Consider the following 25,475-nt stretch of genomic DNA (forward strand, 5'->3'; position numbering starts at 1 on the left):
AACAGCGGTGGTCATGACCTGCGGTCGTGGGGTGGTAGATCGTGATGACTGCGTGAGGGTAGGTCTCGTGACCAACGACTACTCAAAGTCAGGAGGTTATGTTGTCAAAATGGTGACATATTTTTTCACCAGTTTGGTTTTTCGGTTTCTCGCGATTTCAGTGTTGCTCCAGATTGATGCGGTTGTAGGGACCTCATGCAAGGTCAAAGTGGCCTCTCAAGATTGTTGAGACCGTTAAGTCAGAACCGATCCTTTCAATGAATTCGCCTGTTCAGATGAGTTTTGAACCCTCTTCAACTTCAGCGGCTGATATTCGTCAAAATTAGTACATAAGTGGCAGGAATACACATTTGCTCACACACCTTCAATCACACTTCCCGATACAATGCTATGAAGCTCTACAAATAATCAAATCCGTCAAGCGTAATATAATCTGCGTGCGTTGTTATTCTTACCAAATATTAGGTGTGCACACATTCCAACTCAAAGCGCGGACCGCCCGCTGAGCCTCCGAACATGCCCGCACTGATTCCCCGACACTGATGACAGTGGCACATTGACGCCTCCGTGCGTACAGGCATGCCGATATTTCCAGAGAGCACAGGCTGCCCTCTCGCACTATCCATTTTTTCTGTCGCCTCTGGTGATGGCCTTTCCCATAGGCGTAAGGACGTTTCAAAAAGTTGGGGGGGGGGCAAGTTCAGGGCGTGCTTCAGGAACTTTTTCTGGAAAGTGAGCCCGATGACCCGGGAGGGGTAGGGATGGAGGTTGTTATCTCTCTTTATTCAAATGTCATGGCTGCTGTGCTAGATATGCATCTACAGTTGTTTCTCACCTGTGCACAACATTGCCTATTCGACTCATCTGCCATTTGCCAAATAGGGCTATCCAGCTCCCCTAGATTATTCGTCGATTTTAACATGGCCTTTCCTGGAGAGGCAAAATTCCACGAGTGGGTAGGCATTTTGGGTCACTGAGGAAGCATATGCGAGAATTTTGAAAATGTATCGATGGCTAACAGTGCGACAGATTTTTTCATGCACCTGCATTTCGCTGGCTGCTTCTCAAGAGATCAGACTTGTCGCAGCATTTTAGGCGGAAACAAAGTTGGGAGCTTGAAACTGCTAGATGCAATGTGACAAAAACTATAAAGCTGGAGATTCTCTTTTAATAATCAAGTCACATAATAAGGTCCATCTGTCATATGTTCCTCACCTGGGCCCTGCTCCTGTCCGCCGTCGGTGGCGCTGCCCTGGCCCGGATGTCTCCCGCATGACTGACTGCGAACTGATCGTATGGCTGTATTGTTGTATGCTTTTGGATCATTGTTACCACTACGTGTTGTATGAAACATGTGCTGGACACCTGCAGCAGTATCTTTTTCCGAATTATCTTCCCTCATACCAGGCTATCGCAGAAAAATAGTCTCCGGGAAGCTGTCTGCCTTAGGAATGAATTCGCCCGACGGCCACTTCGTTGTTCATCTTGCAACGTATACCACTTGATTAGCTTTTGTGTGTAGGCAGGGGCGTAGCCAGAGCCTTGCCAAGGGGAACGCAAGGTTGACAAAAGCCCATCTTATGGTGATCCCCCCCAAAATCCCCGGATATAGCTTGCTTGTTAACAAGTGACACGGTTGTCGTCATTCATTGTTATTTTTGCCTTGTAGCCAGAACAAAAACCAGTAGCTACCGTGAGCTCGATTCTGATTGTATTTTGAGAGGTCAATAAACTGCAGAAACCAGGCGTTGAACGACCGCATGGAAGAAATCACTGGCGCTCTTCATTTACAGTGGTTATGTGACTCTCTCTAAACCGATAGAATTTAGATGTTTGGTCAAAATGTTATCTCGGTTCTACAGACATTGAGGACATCGCGAAGGTAGATTGTAGATCAATTTGTTTGATCCAAATTTGAAGATGAAAATTTGATTGCAGATCGAGTGGTCAACAATGTGTATCAACATAGCCAATCCATGTTTGTCTCAAAATGCCCATCATTCAGTCACAATCGATAAGTGATGCAATTTATGTAACGTGTTTTTTAACATGCGTGCTCGCAAATCTTAACGGCAAAAACCTCGACACCAGGCGCTGCAGTTTCCGTAGGCCGCGTATCGTCCGCCTAGCAGCTAATATTAAGTTGTGGCCAATGAATGGATGAAAATGACGACGCCTCTGAAAAGGTATCCTTAAACGCTTCATGACATCAGCTCTTATATTTAGAAGGCAGTCTGAACGCATATTTCACTTGTGCAATTTTCAGGCTGATAGAAAGAACAGATTGGCTGTTAAAGCACCGCGAAGTGGGGCTGGAATCTAGTGGTTGAACTGGGAGAGTGAAGGTAAAATATCTATTTTTCGTGTTTTTGCAGGTTTTTGTCTACTCCCAAGCTAGATTAACACGGCGCCCGCCGTCTGTTGGCACTTGCTGTGGCCGAAACTTTTTCAGTTTTACGGAAGTTGCAACCCAGACCATCCTTGCTCTTGCTCTCGAGGTTGCGGGCGGGAATGTTCAAGCCTTTTGATGTAAGTTGTTTCACTAATCCATTCTGAAAAAAATGAACGTTCTCAGGCAAACATGGTATGACCTTGCTGGTTTTTAAGCTCATTTGGACCCACTCTATTCAACAATAATGAGACACCCATTTACTCAACAATAATGAGACCCCTTATTTCCTTTCGGCCAAGGGGCCTCTTGAGTGGAACACCAGGGGTACATTACCGTTTTCGGTCAAGGACTGAAGGGCCATTCCGTTCCATGGCGAAGCGTCTTCTGGCTGTCACTGATCCCACCCCATATCGGGGCGGGATCTCCTAGTCCATCCGGAGGTCATTAGAAGGATGTATCATATCACATCCCTCCCATCCCTGACACAGGAGGCCTTCTGACCCGCGCAGTTAGCCCCGGATCAGCACAGGAACCATCATTGACACAACAACATCCCCGATCACCGCAGATAGTCCGATAGTTGTCACATAGACTCCAGTTCCGTGTTTTCTGTGTTCTTCAGAGATATTGAGTTCTCTCCGACCGTAGATAAATGGGGTTCCTAATTTGTATTAACATGGCTAACCCATGCTCATCTTAAAATGCTCAAGATCCTGTCAGAGTGGATAACTGATAGGAGAATTACGTGATATGGTCTTGAACATGTGCGTTCGCAACTCATAGCAATAGCAGCCTCGACACCCGGCGTTGCAGTCTCCGGACCGTGTGGCGTCAGTCTTGTGACTGCAACACTAAGCGATGGCCAATGAGCAGACGAAAAAGATGAACATCTTAAGGGAGATGCCTGGTGAACTGGGTAAATAGGCATGCATGTTTAATGTAGTGCCAAAGTAAGCCAAATGCATCCTTAATCTGAAAAGTGGGGGCCCAGTTAACATTGCTGCCCCCCCCCCCCTCCCCCTCTCCCTGTTCCTACGCCCATGGCCTTTCCACACCTGCGTCCTGATACGCCGCTAGGCCTTCCCGGGACATCGGTAGTTCTTGACATTACACCTGCACCAGAATGGAGATCTTCCTCAAGAAAACATCGCGCAGGCGTCCATCCGCCCCTATTGAAAAATGTATCTGCCCAAGTCATGTACATGCTGTCCATGTCCATGCTGCACCACGTCCACGTGCGGAGGGCTCCGAAGACAGCGTTGCGGCGGCGGCAGGTCCGGCAGTGTCAGAGCAGGGCCTGGTGATCTCCCCGGACGCACTTTCTAACCCGGCCTTGAACCGCCGCGCCTGAGCGGCCGCCGCTCCTAGGAGAGGTGAGCGGAGATCACAAACAGACAACACTCGCCCCAGTGAACCCAGCAGCGGCTCATTCCGTCAGCAAGCCAAGCTAGCTGGCAAGAAAGCTGTTCTCAACCTGGCGCAAGGACAGCTGACATCTGAGATAAAGATAGCATTCCCTGCGAATAGCCGCTGTGCTCTTCCGTGCCTCTGTAATAACGCACCTATGTGCCTTTGATATGGGTACGCGGGAATTTCCTTACAGCTAATAATGGCAGTAAAACTTAATGGCATATCCATGTAATTGCAGACCGTCTCCTTACAGTTTTGTATTACTACTTCTAACAAACCAATGTGTTCTCACAAAGTTACAATATTTAGAGCGGGTGGTATCACGATAGCAACGGTAAGACCGGATGGCGACACTCAACCGACTCATAGACCATTATCTTGCAAGAGAAGCTCTAGGTGCCACCTCTTTTGCAGGAGCAAAGAAACAGCTTAGCATGTGCTTTATGCAAAATCTACTCTTTTCCTCAGGCACCAATAAATGATAACAGAAAGTATATGTCCGACATCATTGTCTTACAAACATGGGCATCCATGCACTCTTCACCCAAAAACAAAGCACCTGGTCTTGCGTGAGCCTGGTCGTAAAGATGATGACATCCACGTAATACTCGAGATGGCGGGAAAGTGCGTGACTGTGTTCGGTGTCATGTGATCGACGGCCGGGACCGGCACCGACAGCTGACAGTCCCAGGGGAAACCTGGCGGCGATCCCTCCCCGGAGGTGTTCCTAAGACGGAGAGGCGCCAGCTGCCCTGACGCCACCGCAGCTGACGGGGCGAGGGGCGCCGTCATCAGCGGCGGTGTCAGGCAAGAGCAAGGGGGGTGGCAGCGGATAGCAGTGGCTAAGAGTGCTGCGATCGGCAGCCACTTCTGGGAAGAGCAAAGAGGATGGTTACGGATAATGAATGGCTTGAGTTGCCGTCATCAGTGGCGATTTCCTCTTATTTCGTCTTTCAACTCCGGAAGAGGAAGGGGAGCGCAGCTGAATGGGTGGCCGGTAGTGCTGTCATCAGTGGCGGTTTTTAGGGAAGGAAAGACGACTTCGGGGGAGGGTGCCTGACGTAATAACAGCGGCAGCCTCAGGGACACGAGACTGGGAGGCCAGCAGACGAGGGATGACACGAGATGTTGTTCGCAGCAGTTGCTTAGGAACAGATTCGGTTACAATGCAGCAAATTATTGGATGGCCAGAGAGCTGCCATCAAAAGTGGCTGCGGGATGTGGGGCTGGGATAACAAGGATATAAAATTATAGGAGCATGTGAGGGGCAAAGGGTGAAAGGCGGTAGCGGGGATTAGAGATAGGATGAGGATGGAAATGAGGGCACAGATCAGAGCAACGAATAAGCTCAAGCGCACAGACGAGTCACGCAAACTCATCGGCTTCAATTCCATCAACAAGGTGCTATGAATGAAGACGACTGTGCGGCGGCGCCGTGACAAGGCCTGCTGCAGGGCCGCGGGTCCCAGTTGTGTTTGATCATCGTCTCTCGGGCCGGGAAAGTCTCAGGCCGGCCGGGCGGGCCTCAGCCACCCAGCGGCCGGCTGCGCGAGCCTCCGAGGTGAAAGGGAGCCACGGCCGCCGGTCACTTGGCGCAGGCCGGGCGGTGGCGGCGCTACACGGGCGCCCAGGTCACACCCGCCGCACCTGGGTCAGTGGCGAGTCGCGCTCGGTCGGCGACGGAGGGCGCAGCGGAGCAGCCGGCTGCGACGTGGGACACTGACACAAGACCGGAGGATCTCCACGCGCGTGCAGACGCCCGCCCAGGTGAGGCAGGCGTGGATAGGAGGCTGCGGTGGTGTGTGCTCGCGCCGCGCGCGGCGGTCGGATGTTACTTGTCGGGGATGGATGAGTGTTAGGGGAATGCGATGACAGTGGAACCTTCAGTGACACACTTGTTCGGAAGGGAGGAAAGCTCCAGAGGTCGACGTCAAAGATCAGCCTCTTACGTCCAAAGTGGAATGGTGAAACTGATCTAGCCGGTTCTGACTAACCGATGCAATTGTGGTTGGGTACAGAACAAGAGATTACCATGCGGCTGAAACAGAACTCACGGCCCCGCGCGTAGCTCAGACTTCACTCATTTTCACTATTCATTCTTGCCAAATATTAATCTAGGAGTCACTTAAGGGCGACAGCGCTTACAGTGTACTGGCATCATGGCTTTGCCTTAACGATTATTGTACTTCCTTCTCGAAATATACGACGCTTTTAAGTTAGATTGGTCATATATATGATTGATGTTTTTGCGCTAAATGCAGTAGCTAATAAATTTTCTTCAGTGATATCCGTGCAAATGGTTCAAGGCGCTTCAATTCGTTGCATGCTCTTTACGCTCCTATGCACCTCGGGTCGCAAGCAAGGTCGCCTGGGATGTCGTCCGCCTCCCAGCAGGTGGCAACTGTAATTGGCAAATGGTCACTCTTGACACAGTTCCGTAATTCATCAAGGCTGGTATACGAGTATTTATTGGAATATCTTAAAGACAGAAATTGAATACGGTATTCAAGTATGTACACTGGAGGTTTATTTCACCTGGCCTGCACTGTGTGCATCTCCAGTGATTTCAGCGGGCATAAAAAGACTGAGACGAATCGGTTGGTTGCTCCCAATATCCACAAAGCTGTAGCGGCAATGAAGCAGTAAAATGTCCTATAGCAGCAGTTGGCACTCATTTTCAGAGATAAGGACCAGCGATGTTCACAATAAAGCGCTGCTCGTCTCTCAGCAGGTTATCGTTTGGATGCATGTGGCATCCTCACCAGCCCACTCACTGAGGGCAAACATACAGCCGAGACTGCTGGGTGCATGCTGAGTCTGTTCAGCGCTGTCCGAGGCTGAAAGACACTTTTGGGGGCTCTCTCTCTCTCTCTCTCTCTCTCTCTCTCTCTCTCTCTCTCTCTTACTCCGCCTCCCCAACCTCGGCTGTTCACAGCAGCTGCTGACGCAGCTCTCACCATTACAATGTATTAGCATGACGCGTCCCGTATCTGATGCCGAGCGGTCGCTCACGCAGGCCGTGACGTCACCACCACGCGGAATGGTCAGCGACGCCCACTCACGCACCGTCCCGGACAGAGTTCCCATTAGCTGTCCATAACACACGCGGGACGCCGGATTGTGCAACAGCAGAGCCGAGGACCGGGCCGCGCCGCGTTTCATCACAGACAAATCCGGCTCCTTGCGGCCGATAGACCCGTGTGGCCGCTCTCCAGGAACGGCACGGCCTTGACCGCACGACCTGTCACCACGTGACTATGACCCGAGACCAGCCGCTCTCAGCAGCGCCCGTCACGTGACGTCCACTGCACGACGACAGATTAGGCGCATATCGCTGCGGTCTGGTCGGTGAGTTTTGGAGGTTTTCTGGACGACCGCGGGAGCAGGTCATACCCGTCTCTGCAGCTACCAGGCATCTAGTTTGCTCACCAGTCGCCAGTTACGAGACCGCGCACTCACATCGGCTCGGGTTTTCCCAACCGGCGTCTCCTGACCCCAATGCCTCATCCGAGTGAAACAGAAAGCCGGGTTCGACGCATGGGAACCCTGACATTGACCCAGTCCGTCGCTGTAAACAGCCGTGAAACCCCAGCCAGGCACATTGTTTTTTGTCGGTGCGTACAAAGCCTCGCGGACTCGGGAATTCCAGCCACGTCACGTGATCAGGCCGATGTGGCCGCACGTCTCCTCACGCCCTCGCTCGCTGTGGCCCGGGCCCAGCTAGCGAGGGGGGGGGGGCTGCAGAGGTGACGCCTGGGTCGGCATAGAGCACGGTCACGGGGCTCTGCCCACGTGTGGTGCCGGCCAAGGCCGTCCGCCTCCGTGCATCTGCTTGGGCTGAATGCACGTACGTACGCCAGTACTGTCGCGGCTTGAGGAATATTCGGCGCGGCGCATATCCTCTACTGAGAAGAGAGGAGTATTTGGAAGCTGAAACGCGAAGAGAGTCGGAGAATTTGGAGTGATTTGCTGCATCGCGAAGGTGCATGTCTTGCATCGGCCATCCAAAATCGGCCCCACATCTCCTTCAATATAGGCAATCAATCGGCCCCACTTCTCCTTCAATATAGGCAATCAATCGGCCCCACTTCTCCTTCAATATAGGCAATCAATCGTACGCATGTCCTTGTGAGCACGTGAGGCTTTACGCCTTTGCCCATCGTTGTTTTCAGCTTGGGCCTGTATATATGAAACTGCTGTTTTCAGCTTGGCTCGGACCTTCATAAGTGTGCCAACAAAATCGGCAAATACGTGACACTGGCGCATGGTGCATCTTACCATAAATGGACAAGACAATACTTGTGCAATTCTTGTACGTTGCCCTCTAGAAAGGTATAGGTCATGGGAAGTGGCGGTCGGGTCAATGAAAGAAATTGTCTTCAGTGAACGCACAGACAGGCTTTCGCTTTCAATAGAGAAGTCCATAAGTATTAGCCGCTTTGAGCGCTAAACGTTCGTGGAGAAATTCTGTGGACCAGTAATGGGGATTTGAAGTACTCCCATAAGGCAAAGAAGAGCAAGGAATCACCGTGCGTGGCCTTAAATGAAGGTTCAAGGATGCTGGAGCCCTAAAAACTAACCTTAAACTAGGTCACTTTCTTCGCGCGACAGTTGCTCAGAACAAGTGATAACGATCAGACTCTGCGTTCGCTTTCGATAGTATTTCTGCTACCGGCTGTATAGCCAGACACAGCGCGGCACTCGCTTCTCGAGCACCTTGGGCCATTTCCGGGGCTATTTCGTTAGTCACATTCAGTGAGAGGGCACTGGAAGCACTGTTCCCAAAGGGAGGGCGACCTGTTCGACGACAGTTGCGAATGTCGGCGAATTCGTAATGGCACTGCAAGCATGCCCCTCCCAAACCAGTGCGCCTTGCTCCGCCCCTGTTTGGAGCCGCCTCGCCTGCGTGATCGATGAAGGTGGCCGGCACTGAGTGCGTCCAATGTACGGGGACGATTTCACTTTCGTTGTGCGCCTGTCGTACAGGGAGATGGCTGGCGCGGCGGACGTATTAGATCATCTCACTGCTGTGTGGCCGTGGGCGTCCCAACTGGCACCAGCTGCACGTGCAGTTTCTCCGCCTAAAGAGCGTATTGTGACTTTGTAGGGAGGAAAAGAATGCGAAAGTTGTCGAGGCATCAACGCAGCGTTAGTGCGCAGTTTCAATTTACTTGCGTTTGGTGTTAGTGCATATGTTGGGTATATATATATATATATATGACATTCGACTCATGCTGGATGTGCGCCGCGGACTTACTGCGTTGAGCTGATACTCGCAATAACCTCAATATATATATATATATATATATATATATATATATATATATATATATATATATATATATATATATATATATATATATACCCAACATATGCACTAACACCAAACGCAAGTAAATTGAAACTGCGCACTAACGCTGCGTTGATGCCTCGACAACTTTCGCATTCTTTTCCTCCCTACAAATATGTGTATATATATATATATATATATATATATATATATATATATATATATATATATATATGTGTGTGTGTGTGTGTGTGTGTGTGTGTGTATGTGTGTATGTGTGTGTGTGTGTGTGTGTGTGTGTGTGTGTGTGTGTGTGTGTGTGTGTGTGTGTGTGTGTGTGTGTGTGTGTGTGTGTGTGTGTGTGTGTGTGTGTGTGTGTGTGTGTGTTTAAACTTTATACATTTCCAAGACGACAGACGCTTCGGAATTATTCTAGCCTCACCCAAAAAACGAACCTCAGAATGTGTTGACAAACAACACACTGACTGGCATGGGAGACGGCATGTCATGCTCCCAGTCTCCTGCCCTCCGCCTACGTTACCACATCAATGTCAGAGCGATACCGCGGGCACCCTACAGTCGCAGGGCGATGTTGTCACTACAAAACATTCTCTCACCGTGCCCGAGCCGCAACCGGTTCACTTTAACCCTTGACATTCGACTCATGCTGGATGTGCGCCGCGGACTTACTGCGTTGAGCTGATACTCGCAACAACCTCAAGCTGACGGCGGGTGCATGGGATGGCATTGGATGGCATTTTCACCCGTTGGCGCCCGCCGAGCGCCCGCCCCCACGGCGTAAACACTCTCAGACTTGCCCAGTGAAACCTCCGCCACAACGGCAGCCCGCTGGAGAACTGTTATGCTCGGTGGACACGGTCGCACACGCGTAATCTCTTTTCCCACGCCTGAGAGCGCGAGTCATTGTTGGACAAACCGAAGCTCATCAGGCAGCCAGCCGGACCGGCGGGCTCCGGCTCTGGCGGCTGAGAAGCGTCGGGGTCTCGGCTGGTATTCCTCCGAGGCCAGCGAAGCGTCACACCTGAGACTGGCAGCCCCCGTGCGTTCAGGAATGGCGGCGGCCGGCGTCGCGGAGAGAAACGCGTCGACCCGTGCCGGAGGCCCAAGTGTACGTGAGCACTGTTCGCAGAACGCTAGTGTTAGCAGCTTTCACTGCATCGCAAGTGCCCCGGCAGGTGTGCTGGGGGGGGGGGGGGGGGGGGTCGTAGTGTTTCAGTGCATTGCCTCATTGTTACGGTGGGCTTCCTCACCACACTGGCTTACTGTACGATTTCCTCACAGTGCTCCGAAAGTTTTCCTCACTATTATTCACCGCTGCCAGAAATCTCTACAGTTTATTTTGATATCTGGCCTGTTCGCTTCGTGATCGCCCATCATCCTACACCTCCGTCTGTGTGTGCCTTCATCCGGTTGTTTGCCCCCTTGTATTCGCCTGTCTGCGCTTGTCTGAGTCTGTCTCCGTTTGTGTGATTCTTTTGGCGTTGGCCTGCGCTGTCTGCGCTCGCCTGCATCCGCGAGCGTCTGCTTCTGCTTCAGCAGCGGCGCGCCGTTCTGCCGCAGACATGCCGTCCGCCCGCCTACTGCCGGCCGCTCTGCTGCTGATGCTGCTCTGTATGGTCAGCAGCGGGCAAGCGGACGATTCACGCACCAGGCGGCAAAGTGAGTAAGATGACGGTGACGACGGCGTCAAGCGGTGGGTAGTGTGCGATGGTATAGGTAACTGAGTTGTGCGCATTTCAAATATGTGTTGTACAAAAGCGGCTACAGCTTTTCCGTCAAACTGATTGTTTTACTTTCCTCTGTACATTGTGGTGATGATTGAAATAGCTTATTCACTTCCTTTTCAATCAGTTTAACTGTACCATTCCGTAACCATCACTATGAGAAGTAAAAAAACCTGTCCGGTATAAATCGCACACTTTAATAGCTGGCTCTTGACGTACAACACTAATAAAGCGCATGCGAATTCCATGCCACATTATAGACAAGCTTGTGGTTGCGGGATGTGCTTCGCTTTGTCAATCGGGACGCTAAGAACTTAAGCACGCATGAACAAATAAAACAGTAGCTCATATTGCACAGTCAACAGCAGCACATCAACAGTTGATTAGACACATGGACCAACTCAAAAGGCTTACGTTGCGTGGTACGCTGGACATGCAGGTGCATACATGAACTACAAAGATTGCGATTTTCTTCATTAGAGCGGTACGCCGTCACATGACAAAAATTAGCAACTTCTTACCTAAATGTCTATATATGCTTGCATGGAACAGGCAACGGGAACTCTGCACTTCATACAAAAAATACCAGCATGTATTGCTTGGGCGTGTAGTGGTGTAGTGGAATTCATTTTCCCATGCTCTGGGCTCGTCGAACAGCAAGGCTTAGGGGTGCTACGATAATATTTGAATATTGGTTACCAAACTTGCATTGGTCAGCGAATACCTGTGAACCATTCAGCGGATAGATAGATAGCATGTCACGGGATGTCCTGTGGTGTCTGGTTCTTTGTAAAAGAATGTAGTCAGAGTTTAATAAGTTTTTTTTCCATCCTTTAGAGCGATCACCATTCCTGCCAATAAACAGTAAGTAACAACGGATACTTGGTATCTGCGAGCACTTGCCAACAGCACCTCCGAGCTTGTACTGCATTCTCTTCCCCATGAACATAAAAGTTCACGCTATGCTTGATCTGACAGATCTGGCACTGTCAGATCGCCTCAGATAAGGCCAATCCGTCCATTCTTCCCTCACCGAAAAAGCATCCGATCCATGCATGCCTCACCCGGCCGGATCCAAAGGTTGCAACAAACCCGCAGACCGCACTGGACCGGGAGCTGGCCGTGTCTGCCATCCGAGCGTCTCGCCGCTTGCCCAACATGGCAAGACAGAGCCGGCCATGTCATCGGGAACACCTGCCTGGCATCGCTTATCGGAGTTCAGCCTGAGATGTGGGCTGGCTGCTGCACCGCGACGTCCTCCACCCCGAACCCCAAGCGCCAAACCGCTGAACGATTTGAGCCGCTCACATGCCAGGCGCTCTCAAGCCGCCACTCGACCCGATGCACAGCACGTGCCCTTTTCGCTCTTGCCTCCGCTCTGTGCCTGCCGCCTCTGGGCGCGTTCTTGGCGGCGAGCGGAGCTACCTGTGAGTGTGCTGATGCCGAACACGATGTGCACCGAAGGACTTGGACGCGACTCCCCGACATGCCTGGACTGGTGACTGGCCGGTGACTGGGTGAATGAAGTACGGCCGCTGGGCCAGCGCTCGGGTGACGGGACTGGTGACTGGGGTGCTGAGTCTGGTGGACTGAGAACGGCCACCAGGCCAGCGCTCGGGTGACGGGGTGCTGACCCGGGTGGACTGAGTGGTCACCAGGCCAGCGCTCGGGTGACGGGACTGGTGACTGGGGTGCTGAGTCTGGTGGACTGAGAACGGCCACCAGGCCAGCGCCCGGGTGACGGGACTGGTGACTGGGGTGCTGTACGGTACAGCTGACCGACACGGCCTGACCGCTCGACCGTGTCACGCTCGGCTGCTACGGCCTGGGTGACGCACCGCAGGCTGGGGAGAGGTACGGCGCAGCTGTGCCACCAGTCGTTCCCCACGGAAATCCCGCCAACCTCAGGCGTCGAGTGTAGACGTGCGCCGTACGCGAGCGCCCGCGGCTGGGACTTCCACCGCCGCCAGCGTGCACGCTCCTTGCGGTCTTGCCTCGGCACTGGCTCTGTGGAGCTAGGCGGCAAGAAATTCTGGCGACATCCTGGGCAGACCTGCATGAGCTGTGGCAATCCCCTCGCATGCGACCTTTTTGATATGTCGGTATGATGGCGGATGTAGCGTGCAATGTACACCCCAGCTGACCTCAAATCACCGTAATTCGATCGATGCTCCTGCAAGGGCACACCGTGTGATATTCTTAAGACACGACTACGACTGAAAATCCCTGTCGTAGTTGTGCAAAAAGGCAAGTTCAAGAACTAACGGCATGGGGTGAAACGGATGAACACCAAAGAAACGGCCTTTAATCGGCTTAAAAATTTACCTTGCTGCAGTTTTGTCTTGCAACGGCCTTCTGAGCGGGCGGTCGCGGTTTGGAGGGCCCCGGCCCCAGACCAGCTCTATGCCCGCCGCGTGACCCCGGTAGCCCGGACGCCACATCCCACACGGCAGCCACGGTCGCCCGCGTAATCGGGGTGACTGCTCGCAGTCACGATCCCAGGCAGACGGGGGCCGACCGCCAGCGGCGGAAATACCCGGCTGTGGCCACACAGCAGCGGCCGGCCGCCGGTGTCACGCTCAGTCGCCAGGGCCCCGCCAAAAACGCTGCGGGGGCTTGCGACACGGCGCAGCCAGGTCTGCTGAGCCCTTTCGCTGGGCTGACGTGACGTCATAGCGATGGCCCCCGTGCCTCAGCGCTAGAGTCGGGGGCTGGTGGAGCGTTACACAACGCTTCCGTCTGAAAGGTGCTCATTGTTCAGTGATGGCTCAGAAGGGAAGTCGTTCAATTGTGCCACTGCCGCACCACTTTGCGCGGCTGTGGACGCAATATTTCCTGTCGAGGTGGCGCCACTTCGGTTATGCCGGTAATTAACACCTCATGAGTTCCATAATGCAGGCAACATAGCATTTTACCGCTGTGTTGATCACGTACGGCGAGAGGAAATGGAAACCCACTTCACACATTGAATGCTTCAGTCCAAAGCACAATTATTTCAAAGTCGTTATTAACTGAACACAAGCACACTAAATAGTAGGAAAGAAATGACAAAACCGTTGTGAAGTATGTATGAATGCATCCATAAGAAACTAAAACTAGGCGGTAATATACTCAGATGCATCATCTCACTTGGCGTTACCAAGACTGTAACGCGGCGGTTAGGCCTCGGCTATCTCAAATATGCGACTGACGAGGCTCGTTTTCCGAACCTCACGTCAGGCTCCACATACGCCACTCAACCATACGTATGCCGGTAGAGTGTTCGGTGTAAAACAAAACAAAAAATGGCACGTTGGTCTGAAGATCAAACCCATGAATTTCTGAACGGCTAGATACTTCACTGTCTGATCGTGTTTTAGTATCAATGGTACAACCGGTGCGTGAACCTACAGCACCGGCAGAAGCTTGTCCTGAGCCAACACAAACGTGGATCAATGCATCTGGCTAAATTTTGTGCAAGCCGATGTAAACTCAATATCCCTCGAAATGCATAGCGCAACATTTGCTTGTTCTAGCAGAAGCAATCAGGATGTGTCCCTGCACCTTCGGATTTTGTGCACATTCGTGCTTGTGTGGAGGGATATCAGAGCTTAGTAGACATGTCAGGTGGTGGCGGTGGTTGTTATTATCAGCAATTTGTATAAATGACCTAACACAGCTCATGCGATAACTGTGTATAGTTTGAGTCCATAAAGTAAGAGCCGAGTGATAATTTGCCTCTAACAGCATAGTTAAGTTGTGAACACTGCACAAATCCCGCTGTTAATACTGCACTGTACTGCTCGAGATAAACTGCACGACCACCAGCCGACCGACTAGGCCCGACGCTAACGACTAACGCCTCAGCCCGCAGCGCAGTTCGCTCTGTAACCCGCTCCCTCAAAGACGGACTGACTGACATCCAGGACGGCCTGGCCCAGCTGAACGCGGCCGTGGCACCGGCCGTGGACCGCGGCGTGGCGCACGTGCGCGGCGAGCTGCTGCCGGCGGCGCGCCGCAGTGCGCAGCGCCGCCTGCACGTGCTGCGCCACCGCATCCTGCCGGCCGTGCGGCGACGCGCCTACCGCGGCATGCTGCTGCTGCGCACGCGCGTCTGGCCGCAGCTGGCCAACACGACGGTGCGCCTGGCCGGCGACGTGGCGGCCGGCACGCGCCACGTGGTCGACATGGTCGAGACGCACGTGGTGCCGAAGGTCAGCCGCGGCGCCGAGCTGCTGCGTCGCGCCGCCGAGCCGGTCCTCTCCTCCGCCATGGACCGCGTCGGCCGCACGGTTCTCGGCGACGAGAATCACGCCATGGTGAAGGGCACGCTCGGCATGGCGCTAGGCCAGTTCAACGAGATGCGCAGCGCGATCTCGAACCTGACGAGCGAAATCACGTCGGCCCTCTCCCCAGCCGCCGACGCCGACGACGCAGACGGCGCGACGAACGCGACGCGCGACCGGTCGGACGACTCGCGCGGCCTGTTCAAGGACCTGGTGAACGGGGCGCTCTACCTGGCCGGCACGCGCGTGCTCGGCGCCAACGTGACGGACGCGCTGGTGCCGATCGCCCAGCCGCTCGTCAACCAGATTGTGCCTGACCGCGACCCAGTCGGCTTCAACGACGGCCGCTTCGTGTTCGGCTTCGGCAACGGCGCCGGGGCCGGCTCCGGCGCCGACAAGGACGATCAGGCAGCGCCGGCGGCGACGGCGGCGGCGGCGGCGGTACCGGAGCGGCCGCGGCCCTGCACCACACCCCAGGGCGGCCGGGGCGAGTGCCGCGACCTCAGCGCCTGCCCGCAGCTGCTGCTCGACCTCGGCAACCTGCGCTCTAGCATCTGCTTCCAGCAGATATTCGTGCCGGGCGTCTGCTGCCCCAGGTGAGCCGGTGCGAGAGAGGCCGGAGGAGCGTGGCGAGCTGCCTACCGCACTTGGGAAAAGGATTCCCACCCTGTTGATTCGACTAGGACAGTGGTCCGGGATCAGGCATGGTGCTGGACAAAAGATGCTGTGTGGTTCGATAGCACGCATATTTTCAGCTCTGGCGTTGAGTGCGCCTCCACTCTTCGAAGATCACATGCAATGCCCGTTAAGAAGATGAGCATGTTTGTCACCTATCTTACATGATCTAAAGCTCGAACCTCAAACACGGCGCCCCGCTATGCCTGTTCGTGACGTGGCTCACCTCGGCTGTCGGCAGCGGGACGGCGTCGCCGGCGGCCGGCGCCTTTCCGGGCCTGGCCCGACCGACCACCACCCGGCGTCCGTTCACGCCGCGTCCGACGGCGAGGCCGGGGACGCGGCCGCCGCGACCGGCGCTCACCCAGCGGCCGGCCACGGCGCGGCCTCCGCCCCCGACCCCACCCGTGACCCAGCGCCCGGCGCCAGTGCCGGCCGTGCGGCCGCAGGATTTTGGTGAGTGGCGCGCGTGGTGGCCGGGAGGCAGCTCTACGAGACTGCACCCCTGTCCGCCTTTGGCTGCAGGTGCTGTGTTGCTTGCAAACGGCGATTTGGCATGGGTTTCCCGCTGCCACGCTGTTGTGTTTGGTAGTACTCGCTGATTGTCCTGTGAAGCAGCTGGGCTTTGGGTAGGTGTTTCGTTTTGGGGAAAAATATTCTGGCTCTTGACATTTTTAATTGTGCTTGGGCTCCGTCACCGCTGTATCCTAATCTCGCATGTCCCTGAGGCCTGAGTCACCTCACTTCATGCGTTCTCGGTGGCTCCAGTGGCCTGACCCACCCCTCGCTCTGTGACCCCGATGACCCGACCCCATCCCTTACTCCGTGACCCAAGTGGCCTGACCCCACCCCTTACTTCGTGACCTCAGTAGCCTGAACTCGCCTCTTGTTCCGTGACCCTAGTAGCCTAAACTCAGCCCTCTTTCTGTGACTCCAGTGACCTGACCTCACTCCTCGCTCCGTGACCCCAGTGGCCCGCTGTTACCGCTGATCTCGTGACCCCAGTGACCTGACCTCACTCCTCACGCCGTGACCCCAGTGGCCCGCTGTTACCACTGGTCCCGTGATCCTAGTGACCTGACCTCACACCTCGCTCCGTGACCTCAGTGGCCCGCTGTTACCGCTGATCTCGTGACCTCAGTAACCTGACCTCACTCCTCACTCCGTGACCCCAGTGGCCCGCTGTTACCGCTGATCTCGTGATCCCAGTGACCTGACCTCACTCCTCGCTCCGTGACCTCAGTGGCCCGCTGTTACCGCTGATCTCGTGACCCCAGTGACCTGACCTCACTTCTCGCTACGTGACCGGCAGCCTGCGGCCAGCCCCAGGCGCCTCAGTTTCGGATCGTTGGCGGCTCGGAGTCCCGCCCCGGCCAGTGGCCCTGGATGGCCGCCATTTACCTGCACGGCAACAACCGCAAGGAGTTCTGGTGCGGCGGGTCACTCATCTCTCGCCAGTACATCATGACGGCCGCCCACTGTACCAAGGATACCAACGGCAAGAGGTGACCGAGACTGTTGGTCTGAGACTGAGACTGAGTTAGATCGTCTGGTCAGTGTTATAACGTCCACGTAACGCTGAATATAACGTTGTATATGCAGCTGAATTATTCACCGCATTGGTTTTGTTTTACCGATATCCGGTGTTGTTCGGAACGCTCTAGAGCAGTAGTCATGCACTGAATTAGTTAAAGCCGCACGGTATAGCTTTCGTAGAATAGTGTGTAGGCGTCTGCTGCTCAAGGTTGGAAGTTGTCAAAGCCATTTGTGTGGCACTTCAGCGTCGTTTCTCATCACTGGACGCCGCAGCGGTTTCGCTTGGTCGATTTTCCCTTCCGACCGTCCGACGTCTTCCGAGTGCGTGCAGGTTTTATACACGAGCCACGCGTGCGCACATGCACGTACACACCGCACACCGCACGTACACACGTACACAGCACGCACGTTGCCTTGGTTGCAGCTTCCACCCGCGGCAGTTCACGGTGCGGCTGGGTGACTACGACCTGAGCTCCAGCCAGGACGCCTCTGCGCCAGCCGTCTACACTGTCACCTCATACCGCACGCACCCAGACTTCAAGGTAAGCCAAGGCGGCTTGGACCCAGTGCATATGTCACAGGTCACGCTGGGCACGCGGAGGTCGTCCGGCGGTGAGCGGGAAGGCGCTTACGGTCAAGACGTGACGACAAAAGGGGCCTATACCAAGTAAGACTGGTGTTATCTCCCTTCAAAGCCCGCGTCTGAGCCGGCTTAGGATTGTCTCAGCTGGCCAAACAGTGTTCCCACGCTGATCGTAAGATTCGCTGCTATTTTCGCCCGGTTCAGTTGTTGAGTATTGCTTCAGCGGTTGCACAAAGTATTGTGACGGGGAGTATTTAGCAGTCAGATTACACGGAGCGTAGTCGCGAGCCACGGAAAATGTTCAGTCAAATCAGATCAGTGTTGAGAGCCGCCATTACCAATCGATCGGAGATGCTGCACCGTTTGCGGGGTATGCGGCGACGTTTTACGACTAATCTTTGGTTGCCGGTGGATCGTTTGCTCATTCTGTAATGCCACCTGTCAGCTCTGAGGTTATCATCAGGACCGGTCAGGGTGGCCGGCTTCATAGCTGTGCAGATCATGTGGGACCGTTGTTCCGTGGCAGATGATCTTGCTTTCCGCTGGTTCGAGCACCGTACAAATGTATTCCGCCCTCACTGAATGCCACAGAAGGACTCCATTGAACAGGTCGAAACGCGAGGAGTGATGGATGCTCCACTCCAAATATGCACTCAGCTATCTTTAGAAACATGAGGCATGAAATTGGGCCTTAACATTTTTTTACGCGGTTTATCACTATCTTGTTCATACACGAGCACATCGAGCACCAAGTGTTAGTGGCTAAACCGCAAATTGAGCCCCGTCGTGTTCAAAGATTTGTGGCAATGTCTAACAGTTTGCATAAACCACTTTGTTCTGCAGTCCCCCAGATTGAGAGGGTTTATTTCAACAGTGAACCATGGACTCAAGAGAACTTGCACATGTAAAACTTTAAGACTGTAAGACTCAGCTGTCACCTTTTTCAGCATATTTGTAGGGACAGAGAGCCAACTCTTACACAGAAAAACGATCAATGTGAACGGTTTGTCCCGGCTCGGCCCGGCCGTGACTTTTCTGGACGCTAGCACTTTTTGAGATCATTGATCATATTATCGTGAAGTCTTCATAAACAAAACCACATTTCTTTATTTTCTGTATGTATGTATTTTCAGTCAATTTATAAAAGGCCGCTCGATCAGGGTTTGTTTTTCTACGATAACGCGAATTTAGCAAAATACGGCCGTTCCCATTCCATAAACGTGGCCGACCTGTGAACTTTGCTTATCGTGAAAAAGGTGTACAACACTGGTCGAACACGGGCCAAGATATCGGCGACCGGGTGCCACAGAGACATGAGGCCAGCACATGTTCAGGCAGGAGAGAAACTGAAATTTCGCTAGTCATAGTGTATGTGTCGATGTGTGTAGACGTTCACACGCTCTGGAATGCAATATTTTTATTCGCCCATTTGTCTGCACGTGTAATCCCCATGCGACCTTCAAAATCATGATGGTGTTACGAGATGGCCCTAAGTTCAGTGCGATTACGTGCATTGTATATAATGCTACTAATGGCGACATAACGCATTACGTTCACCCTGATAGGGTGTCGGTACCAACCCCAAGGTTTTTTGAGAATATTTATCCGGAGTGTTGTGCAATCACGCCCAAATTTTCAGCTGCCTATGGGGCATTTATCGCGCGTGTTTTTACACCAAAAACGTGTTCCTAGCTTTTCTGGTTTTGGAGCAGCGGCTATTTCTGAGAAACACTGCACTTCAATCTACAGCTGCCGCGGACGGCGGGTGGAAACCGATGATACTGCGAAATGTGCGCAGCGGGTCGCCATTGTTACATTGTCGAAGCAATATATCTTGAATCTTTCTCATAAAGCTCAAGCCACACAAAAGTACGCATCATTGTACTCAGAACTGAACAAGGAGTATGCATGCTTAAGTTTTGTGTTGCCACAATGCATATCACAGTATGTATGATGCTGTAACGCTAAAAATGCGGTTTTCACGAAGATTTGACCTTAGACCTGGTGTATCAAGGTTCGTTATTGACCTAAATACAAAAAACTGCGCCCAATTGTGAGATCTCGTTGAAGACAATCCACATGTATTTTTTTAAAGTCTATCTTCATTGCTTTAAAGAGGCCTTCCGGGATCGCATTGACTCCCTCCCTTCCCCCCCCCCCCCTCCCCTCACCACCATCACCACCTCCACCCTGTCATTTCGCGTTACGAAAAACGGCGATTAGGGCGAGGGCCAAGTAACATTTCGGCCAGCCTTGGAGCGCTTCTAATCGTGTGGGCAAATGCATGGCTATTATAGAGTTTTCCGCAACTTCCACTCCAAAGAAACAACTGAAACATATGCCTGGAGCTTATATCAATACCTGACACGGCTGCCGTCCGTTTGCAGATAAACGGCTTCTACAATGACATAGCGCTGTTCAAGCTTGAGCGTCCCGTGGATCTGAACGAGTATGTGATCCCCGTGTGTCTGCCGGTGGAGTATGAAGGCAGCCAGCTGGACGCCCTGGTCGGACGGACGCCATCCGTCATCGGCTGGGGAACTACCTACTACGGTACGCTCTCTGAACAGACGCGGAATCCTGTACCAACAGGAGATGAGTAGAGAACCTCATTAAGCCAGAACATTGCGGCATATCTTGACGCAATTTGCCGGTTTCGTTAAATACTGTTCGCTGGCTTGTTTGTTCAACAATACCTTCAGGGGCGCGAGAACAGAAAAACAATGGAAAAGTAATATTGCATTTTGAGCTCATTCCATTGAAAGCTGGTCAAGTGGCAACATTCCGTGTCTGTAATGACTGATAGGTAAGATGAGCCCGCCCATTGTTCTGGTTACTCACGTCACGGTAACACGAAGCATTATCATAGCCCTGATCTGCATCCGCGTGAACCAACTCTCCTCTCCTTCTCACGTGTATGGTTCGCAACTCTAGTCGCGCCCTATTGCTGTACTCGAGCTTCCCTTTTTCTCCGCCAGGCGGCCAGGAGTCGGCGGTGTTGCGTCATGCAGAGCTGCCTGTCTGGGGCCAGCAGGACTGCGACAATGCCTACTTCCAGCCGATCAGGGAAATCTTCATTTGCGCCGGTTACGCCGACGGCGGCAAGGACGCCTGCCAGGTACGCCGCAGCTGCGCATAGAACACGCCCAGTTGCGGTGGTGGGCACACAAAGTCCAATGTACCAGCTACCCTCGCATGAACACAGGAAAGCCCAGTCTTTCCGATCAATGCGAGTAGAGTGGGGAAGTGCAGCAGTCTTGTGATATTTCTGCATGACTTTCGCTTGCAAATGTTTAGGCTGCTGGCGAGTAAAGCATCGCTCAAAGAGGGGCGGTACAGTGAATTGTATGTTACTACAAGATGTGAGATGATGGCCTGCATAGCGGCTTGAAATGTCCAACAACTCGCAGTGCCCGGTGATTTACCTACATGTCCCAAAGACCCCTGATTTAGCGACGTATCTGACTGCACATCACTACATCATATCTTCCTGGGATCTGAAAGCTGCCACGGTTTATATAAGCAGATTCACCACTGCGTCATTCATAGGCAGTCACACAGCTAACAAACCGGCGGGAATGACTCCGGCTGAACTTAGCAGTCAGTCTGAGTTGAGTGAACTCACGTCAGAATAGTGCACGGCTGAAGTAACGGTCTGTATACTTACCGTGCTGTTTCAGTTTCTGTCCCGGCGTGGAAATGCATGGCGGCCTAAAAAATCGCTAACACAAACGATTTTCCCGGCGCACTGATGGAGGTGCCGGCCGAGATAACAACAGGCAGCCAAAATCGTCAACCAATCAGAAACGGTGCACGCTGGCCCTTCTGTGCGTGGCCCGAACAACGAAAAAGGGCGCTCTGAAGAAGCTAAAAGCTTAAGGAATGCTTGACTTCGTTACACGAAATGTAGTGTTGATTTTCGTCGCTAACTGCTGCTCCACTTTCATGTTGCGTTTCCGTGATTTGATCGTAATCTAATGTTGCAATCAAATTAACTACCGACTGGAGTTAGTTCAATGTCGTACATTCAACCTAGTCCGCAGCTTAATTGCCGGATGTGTCGGGTTCATTTTCGTACACGGCGCTTATCGCTGAAGCCTAGGACGTTCTGTGACAGGAAATAGAAAGGCTTGACTTTATTGAAGATCCGGGGACCACCAGTCGTCTTAGAGACGCCATGAAGCTTGGAGTCATGCAATATGGTACGGCAGCTACGTACAAACCAGGCCCCCCTCATGCGCAAAAAATAAGCTCATAGTTAATGGAGCATATACTCATGGCATCTACACAAACATATGTAAATCAGGGTCATAGCTTCACAGAATGGATGAGGGCTGAGCAGAAAAAGTTAAACAATCTAACCCCAGAATATACCAGCAGAGAGATTTCTCTCCGGATTTGGGCCACCTTTTTCTCAAACTTGAAGGGCTGAAGCCCGGTTTGAGACTGAAAAGGAAACTGCACCCCTGACGCAAATGTAGATTTGCGTGTGGGTCATTTGCCTGCCAAACGCTATAATGGAGTATTACTGTGGATGCTGTCTCACGCCTAGCGATGTGCTTATTGTGGCAATGGCTGAAATGACCGACAGGTAAGCCATGTAGTTCTCTTGATTGTAATGGGGTAGTTGCATATTATTAGGGTGAAAACCAGTGTAACTGGTTTATCTACATTTATGTCTTTGCGGTAATATGCATATTTATATGTCGTGCAACTTCAATCCAGTAGTTGGGAGGGTCATTAAGGTATTCTTGAATGCCGCCAAATTGGTAGTATTCATTAAACAAATAGACCAAAGGAGCGGCGCCCCCATCGCTCGGCGGCTGAGTCTGTCCCCATCTCCAGTGAGCAGATCAGATTAGCCACATGACGAGTTCACGGACTGGGATCCGCTTACTGGGATACTCGGAGGGGGAGGGCGGACGGGGGCGGCGCGGCTCTCCGGTCCCCATCTGCAGCTGCCTGCGAGCGGCTTCAGCTACTCCCACGGCGTTCGCCCTTCCACCCAGGGCAACGGCCGGTCGGCTCGGCTGGCATGCACGGTCCCCATTCCACCCAGGGCAACGGCCGGTCGGCTCGGCTGGGATGCACGGTCGGTGTTCTGCAGCTTCGGGCGATGTGCCGATATGACGCGCCTGCGACGGGTTGATGGATGCCGCGCCCGCGTGAGGGGTCGGTCTTGTCAGGGGCCTGACGCGCTCATTCACTAGCCGCTGTTCCGCGCTGCAATCATGTGTGATCGGCCTTCCGACCGCCCCCTCCCCACCCCACCCCATCCCCTCTCCGGCAGCGGTGCGCTGGACGGCGCTCATCGGAGGGGGAGGGGGCGTCGATCCCACATCGGAACATCGTGCACCGATTCGGCCACCCCCGAGAGGACTTTCTTGTTTCTGGTTTCAATTTGTAGCACATCAAAGCTAGCGGATCATTGCTCATGTGAACAAGAACAATTGCGTGTCGCACCTGGTGGGTGAGTTCAGAGTTCTGTCCCTGCTCGTTAGTCTAGAGTTTCATATCTGATGGGTGAGTTCAAAGTTCGGTCCCTGCTCGTTGCTTTAGAGTTTCATATCTGATGGGTGAGTTCAAAGTTCGGTCCCTGCTCGTTGCTTTAGAGTTTCATATCTGATGGGTGAGTTCAGAGTTCTGTCCCTGCTCGTTGCTTTAGAGTTTCATATCTGACGGGTGAGTTCAGAGTTCGGTCCCTGCTCGTTACTCTAGAGTTTCATATCTGACGGGTGAGTTCAAAGTTCGGTCCCTGCTCGTTACTCTAGAGTTTCATATCTGATGGGTGAGTTCAGAGTTCTGTCCCCGCTCGTTACTCTAGAGTTTCATATATGACGGGTGAGTTCAGAGTTTGGTCCCTGCTCGCTGCTCTAGTGCTACCCCTTGGTGTTTTTGCCTCTGTCCTGTGCCTGAGGCTGTGGGCTGCGCGCCCGTGCACCAAGGCAGCTGGCCGCCGGCGGATTCATGAATCAGCTCAACGATAACAAACATGATGCCCATTTAACGTACTTATGATTAAGCTTCGACTCTTTCAAAATAATTTTTGAGGTCAGAATTCAACATGAAATACGCGCAAGTAGTGCTGAAAGCATGACGTGCCTGCGCTGAATTCGAACACATACCCTACCGGTCGGGGTCGGAGTCGATGTTGCCAAAGTGGAGCGGAGCACGCGTCTTCTGAGCCAGACGCAGGCTTCGGTTTGTGCGTTGTTTTTCGTCGGCTCCGGCATCGTGCAGGCGCGTGCCAACTCATACCCCGAACGAAAATCTACGACGTCGCATCGCACGCTCACGCGCCCAAACCATGCGTCATTCAAACCCCTGGCGAATCGGGGAGAGACTGCTGAGGCCGCACGCGGGCCGGTTTATTTACGTAATCGGCAGGGCGTGCAGCGTCGGCATTCCTGCCGGTTTCCCGCCGCTTTCCAGCTCTAAGCCGACAGCTTGCGCTGACTTAGCCGCCTTGCGGTGCCGGAGCCAGTTGGAGGACTTACAGCGTCTTTAACCGAGCCCGGACCGTCTGCCGTCTGTGGTCCGTATGGACCTGGGGACGCTGAAGTCACTGCGGCGGCACTCTCTGACCAATGGCCAGCACCGCTGACCCGGCAAAAGTCACCGTGAGAGTCGCCCTCTGACTCAAGATGACGGTCATTACCAGGGGTAGGCCCGCTGACCTTTGGCTTATGACCAGAGAACGCGCTTCCGTCCGGATGACCTGAATTGACCCCTGCCCCCGCCCGCAGGGAGACTCTGGCGGCCCGTTGTTGTACTTCGAGAACGGCCACTGGATGCAGATCGGCATCGTATCATTCGGCAACCGCTGCGCCAAGGCCGGCTACCCGGGCGTTTACACGCGCATCACCCACTTCCTGCCCTGGATCCGGGAGAACATGGCGTGAGCTACCGTCACCGTGACACCTGCTTTGACGCCGTCTCGCGAGTCCGGCCTGGGACACGCGACGGCCGCGCGCCCGGCGTGTCGACCCGCCTCCGCCAGCCGCGGCCGGGATCCTGTGATGACCTGACCCGCGCAGCCGCGGCGCGAGTACGGCAAGCCCCGTGCAGCGGCGCCGACTGAGGGCGGACGGCGGCCTCCGTGCGGCGGGGTCCGGCGCCGGTCGGGGCGCGTGACGGGCGCGGCGCCCTGGCGCCCGGCCGGCCGCGCCTCCGGTGCGGCAGGACCGGCCGTTTCGCCGCTGCGCTCGTGTGCAGGGCGCTCTTCCCGGTCCACGGGCCGGTGAAAATGATCTCGGAACGGCGCACGCGCCCGACGCCCGGGCAGAGGCCGGCGCACGCTGCGGGAGCAGCCTGCCTCAGCGGCCGCGCCAGAAGCCGGCTGCCGCGGGGCCGCACGTGGCACGTGTGAGCCCGACGTGGCCAAGTGCGGCGAGAAGGGGTGGTGTACTGGGTGCCTTCGAATGCTGTCCAGTGCCAGTCTTAAGTCAGCGAAGCTACTCGATGGTGTTATTCGGGTGTGCGAGGCGCATGACTTGTATTCGCTGCATATGAGGTACTCATAACGTGCATATTATACCGTTGTTAACAAAGCCATCGAATTCCTACAAATATTGGCCGG

At 53.7% G+C, this 25,475-nt stretch overlaps 1 protein-coding gene across 1 annotated transcript; it reads left to right on the forward strand.

The window, feature by feature from the left end:
- Positions 1-5,416: 5,416 nt before the first annotated feature.
- Positions 5,417-24,929, forward strand: LOC119113104 (proclotting enzyme). The gene is made up of 11 exons (XM_037237436.1): positions 5,417-5,569; positions 10,674-10,772; positions 11,675-11,701; positions 15,233-15,698; positions 16,019-16,107; positions 16,207-16,233; positions 17,090-17,282; positions 17,738-17,855; positions 20,284-20,449; positions 20,875-21,014; positions 24,643-24,929. Exons 2-11 carry the CDS (start codon positions 10,676-10,678, stop codon positions 24,796-24,798), a joined length of 1,479 nt encoding a protein of 492 aa, XP_037093331.1. The 5' UTR covers positions 5,417-5,569; positions 10,674-10,675; the 3' UTR covers positions 24,799-24,929.
- Positions 24,930-25,475: the final 546 nt, after the last annotated feature.

The sequence above is a fragment of the Pollicipes pollicipes genome, unplaced genomic scaffold (genome assembly GCF_011947565.3).
Source record: "Pollicipes pollicipes isolate AB1234 unplaced genomic scaffold, Ppol_2.1 Scaffold_7261;HRSCAF=8764_pilon_pilon_pilon, whole genome shotgun sequence".
Taxonomy (NCBI): Eukaryota; Metazoa; Arthropoda; class Thecostraca; order Pollicipedomorpha; family Pollicipedidae; genus Pollicipes; species Pollicipes pollicipes.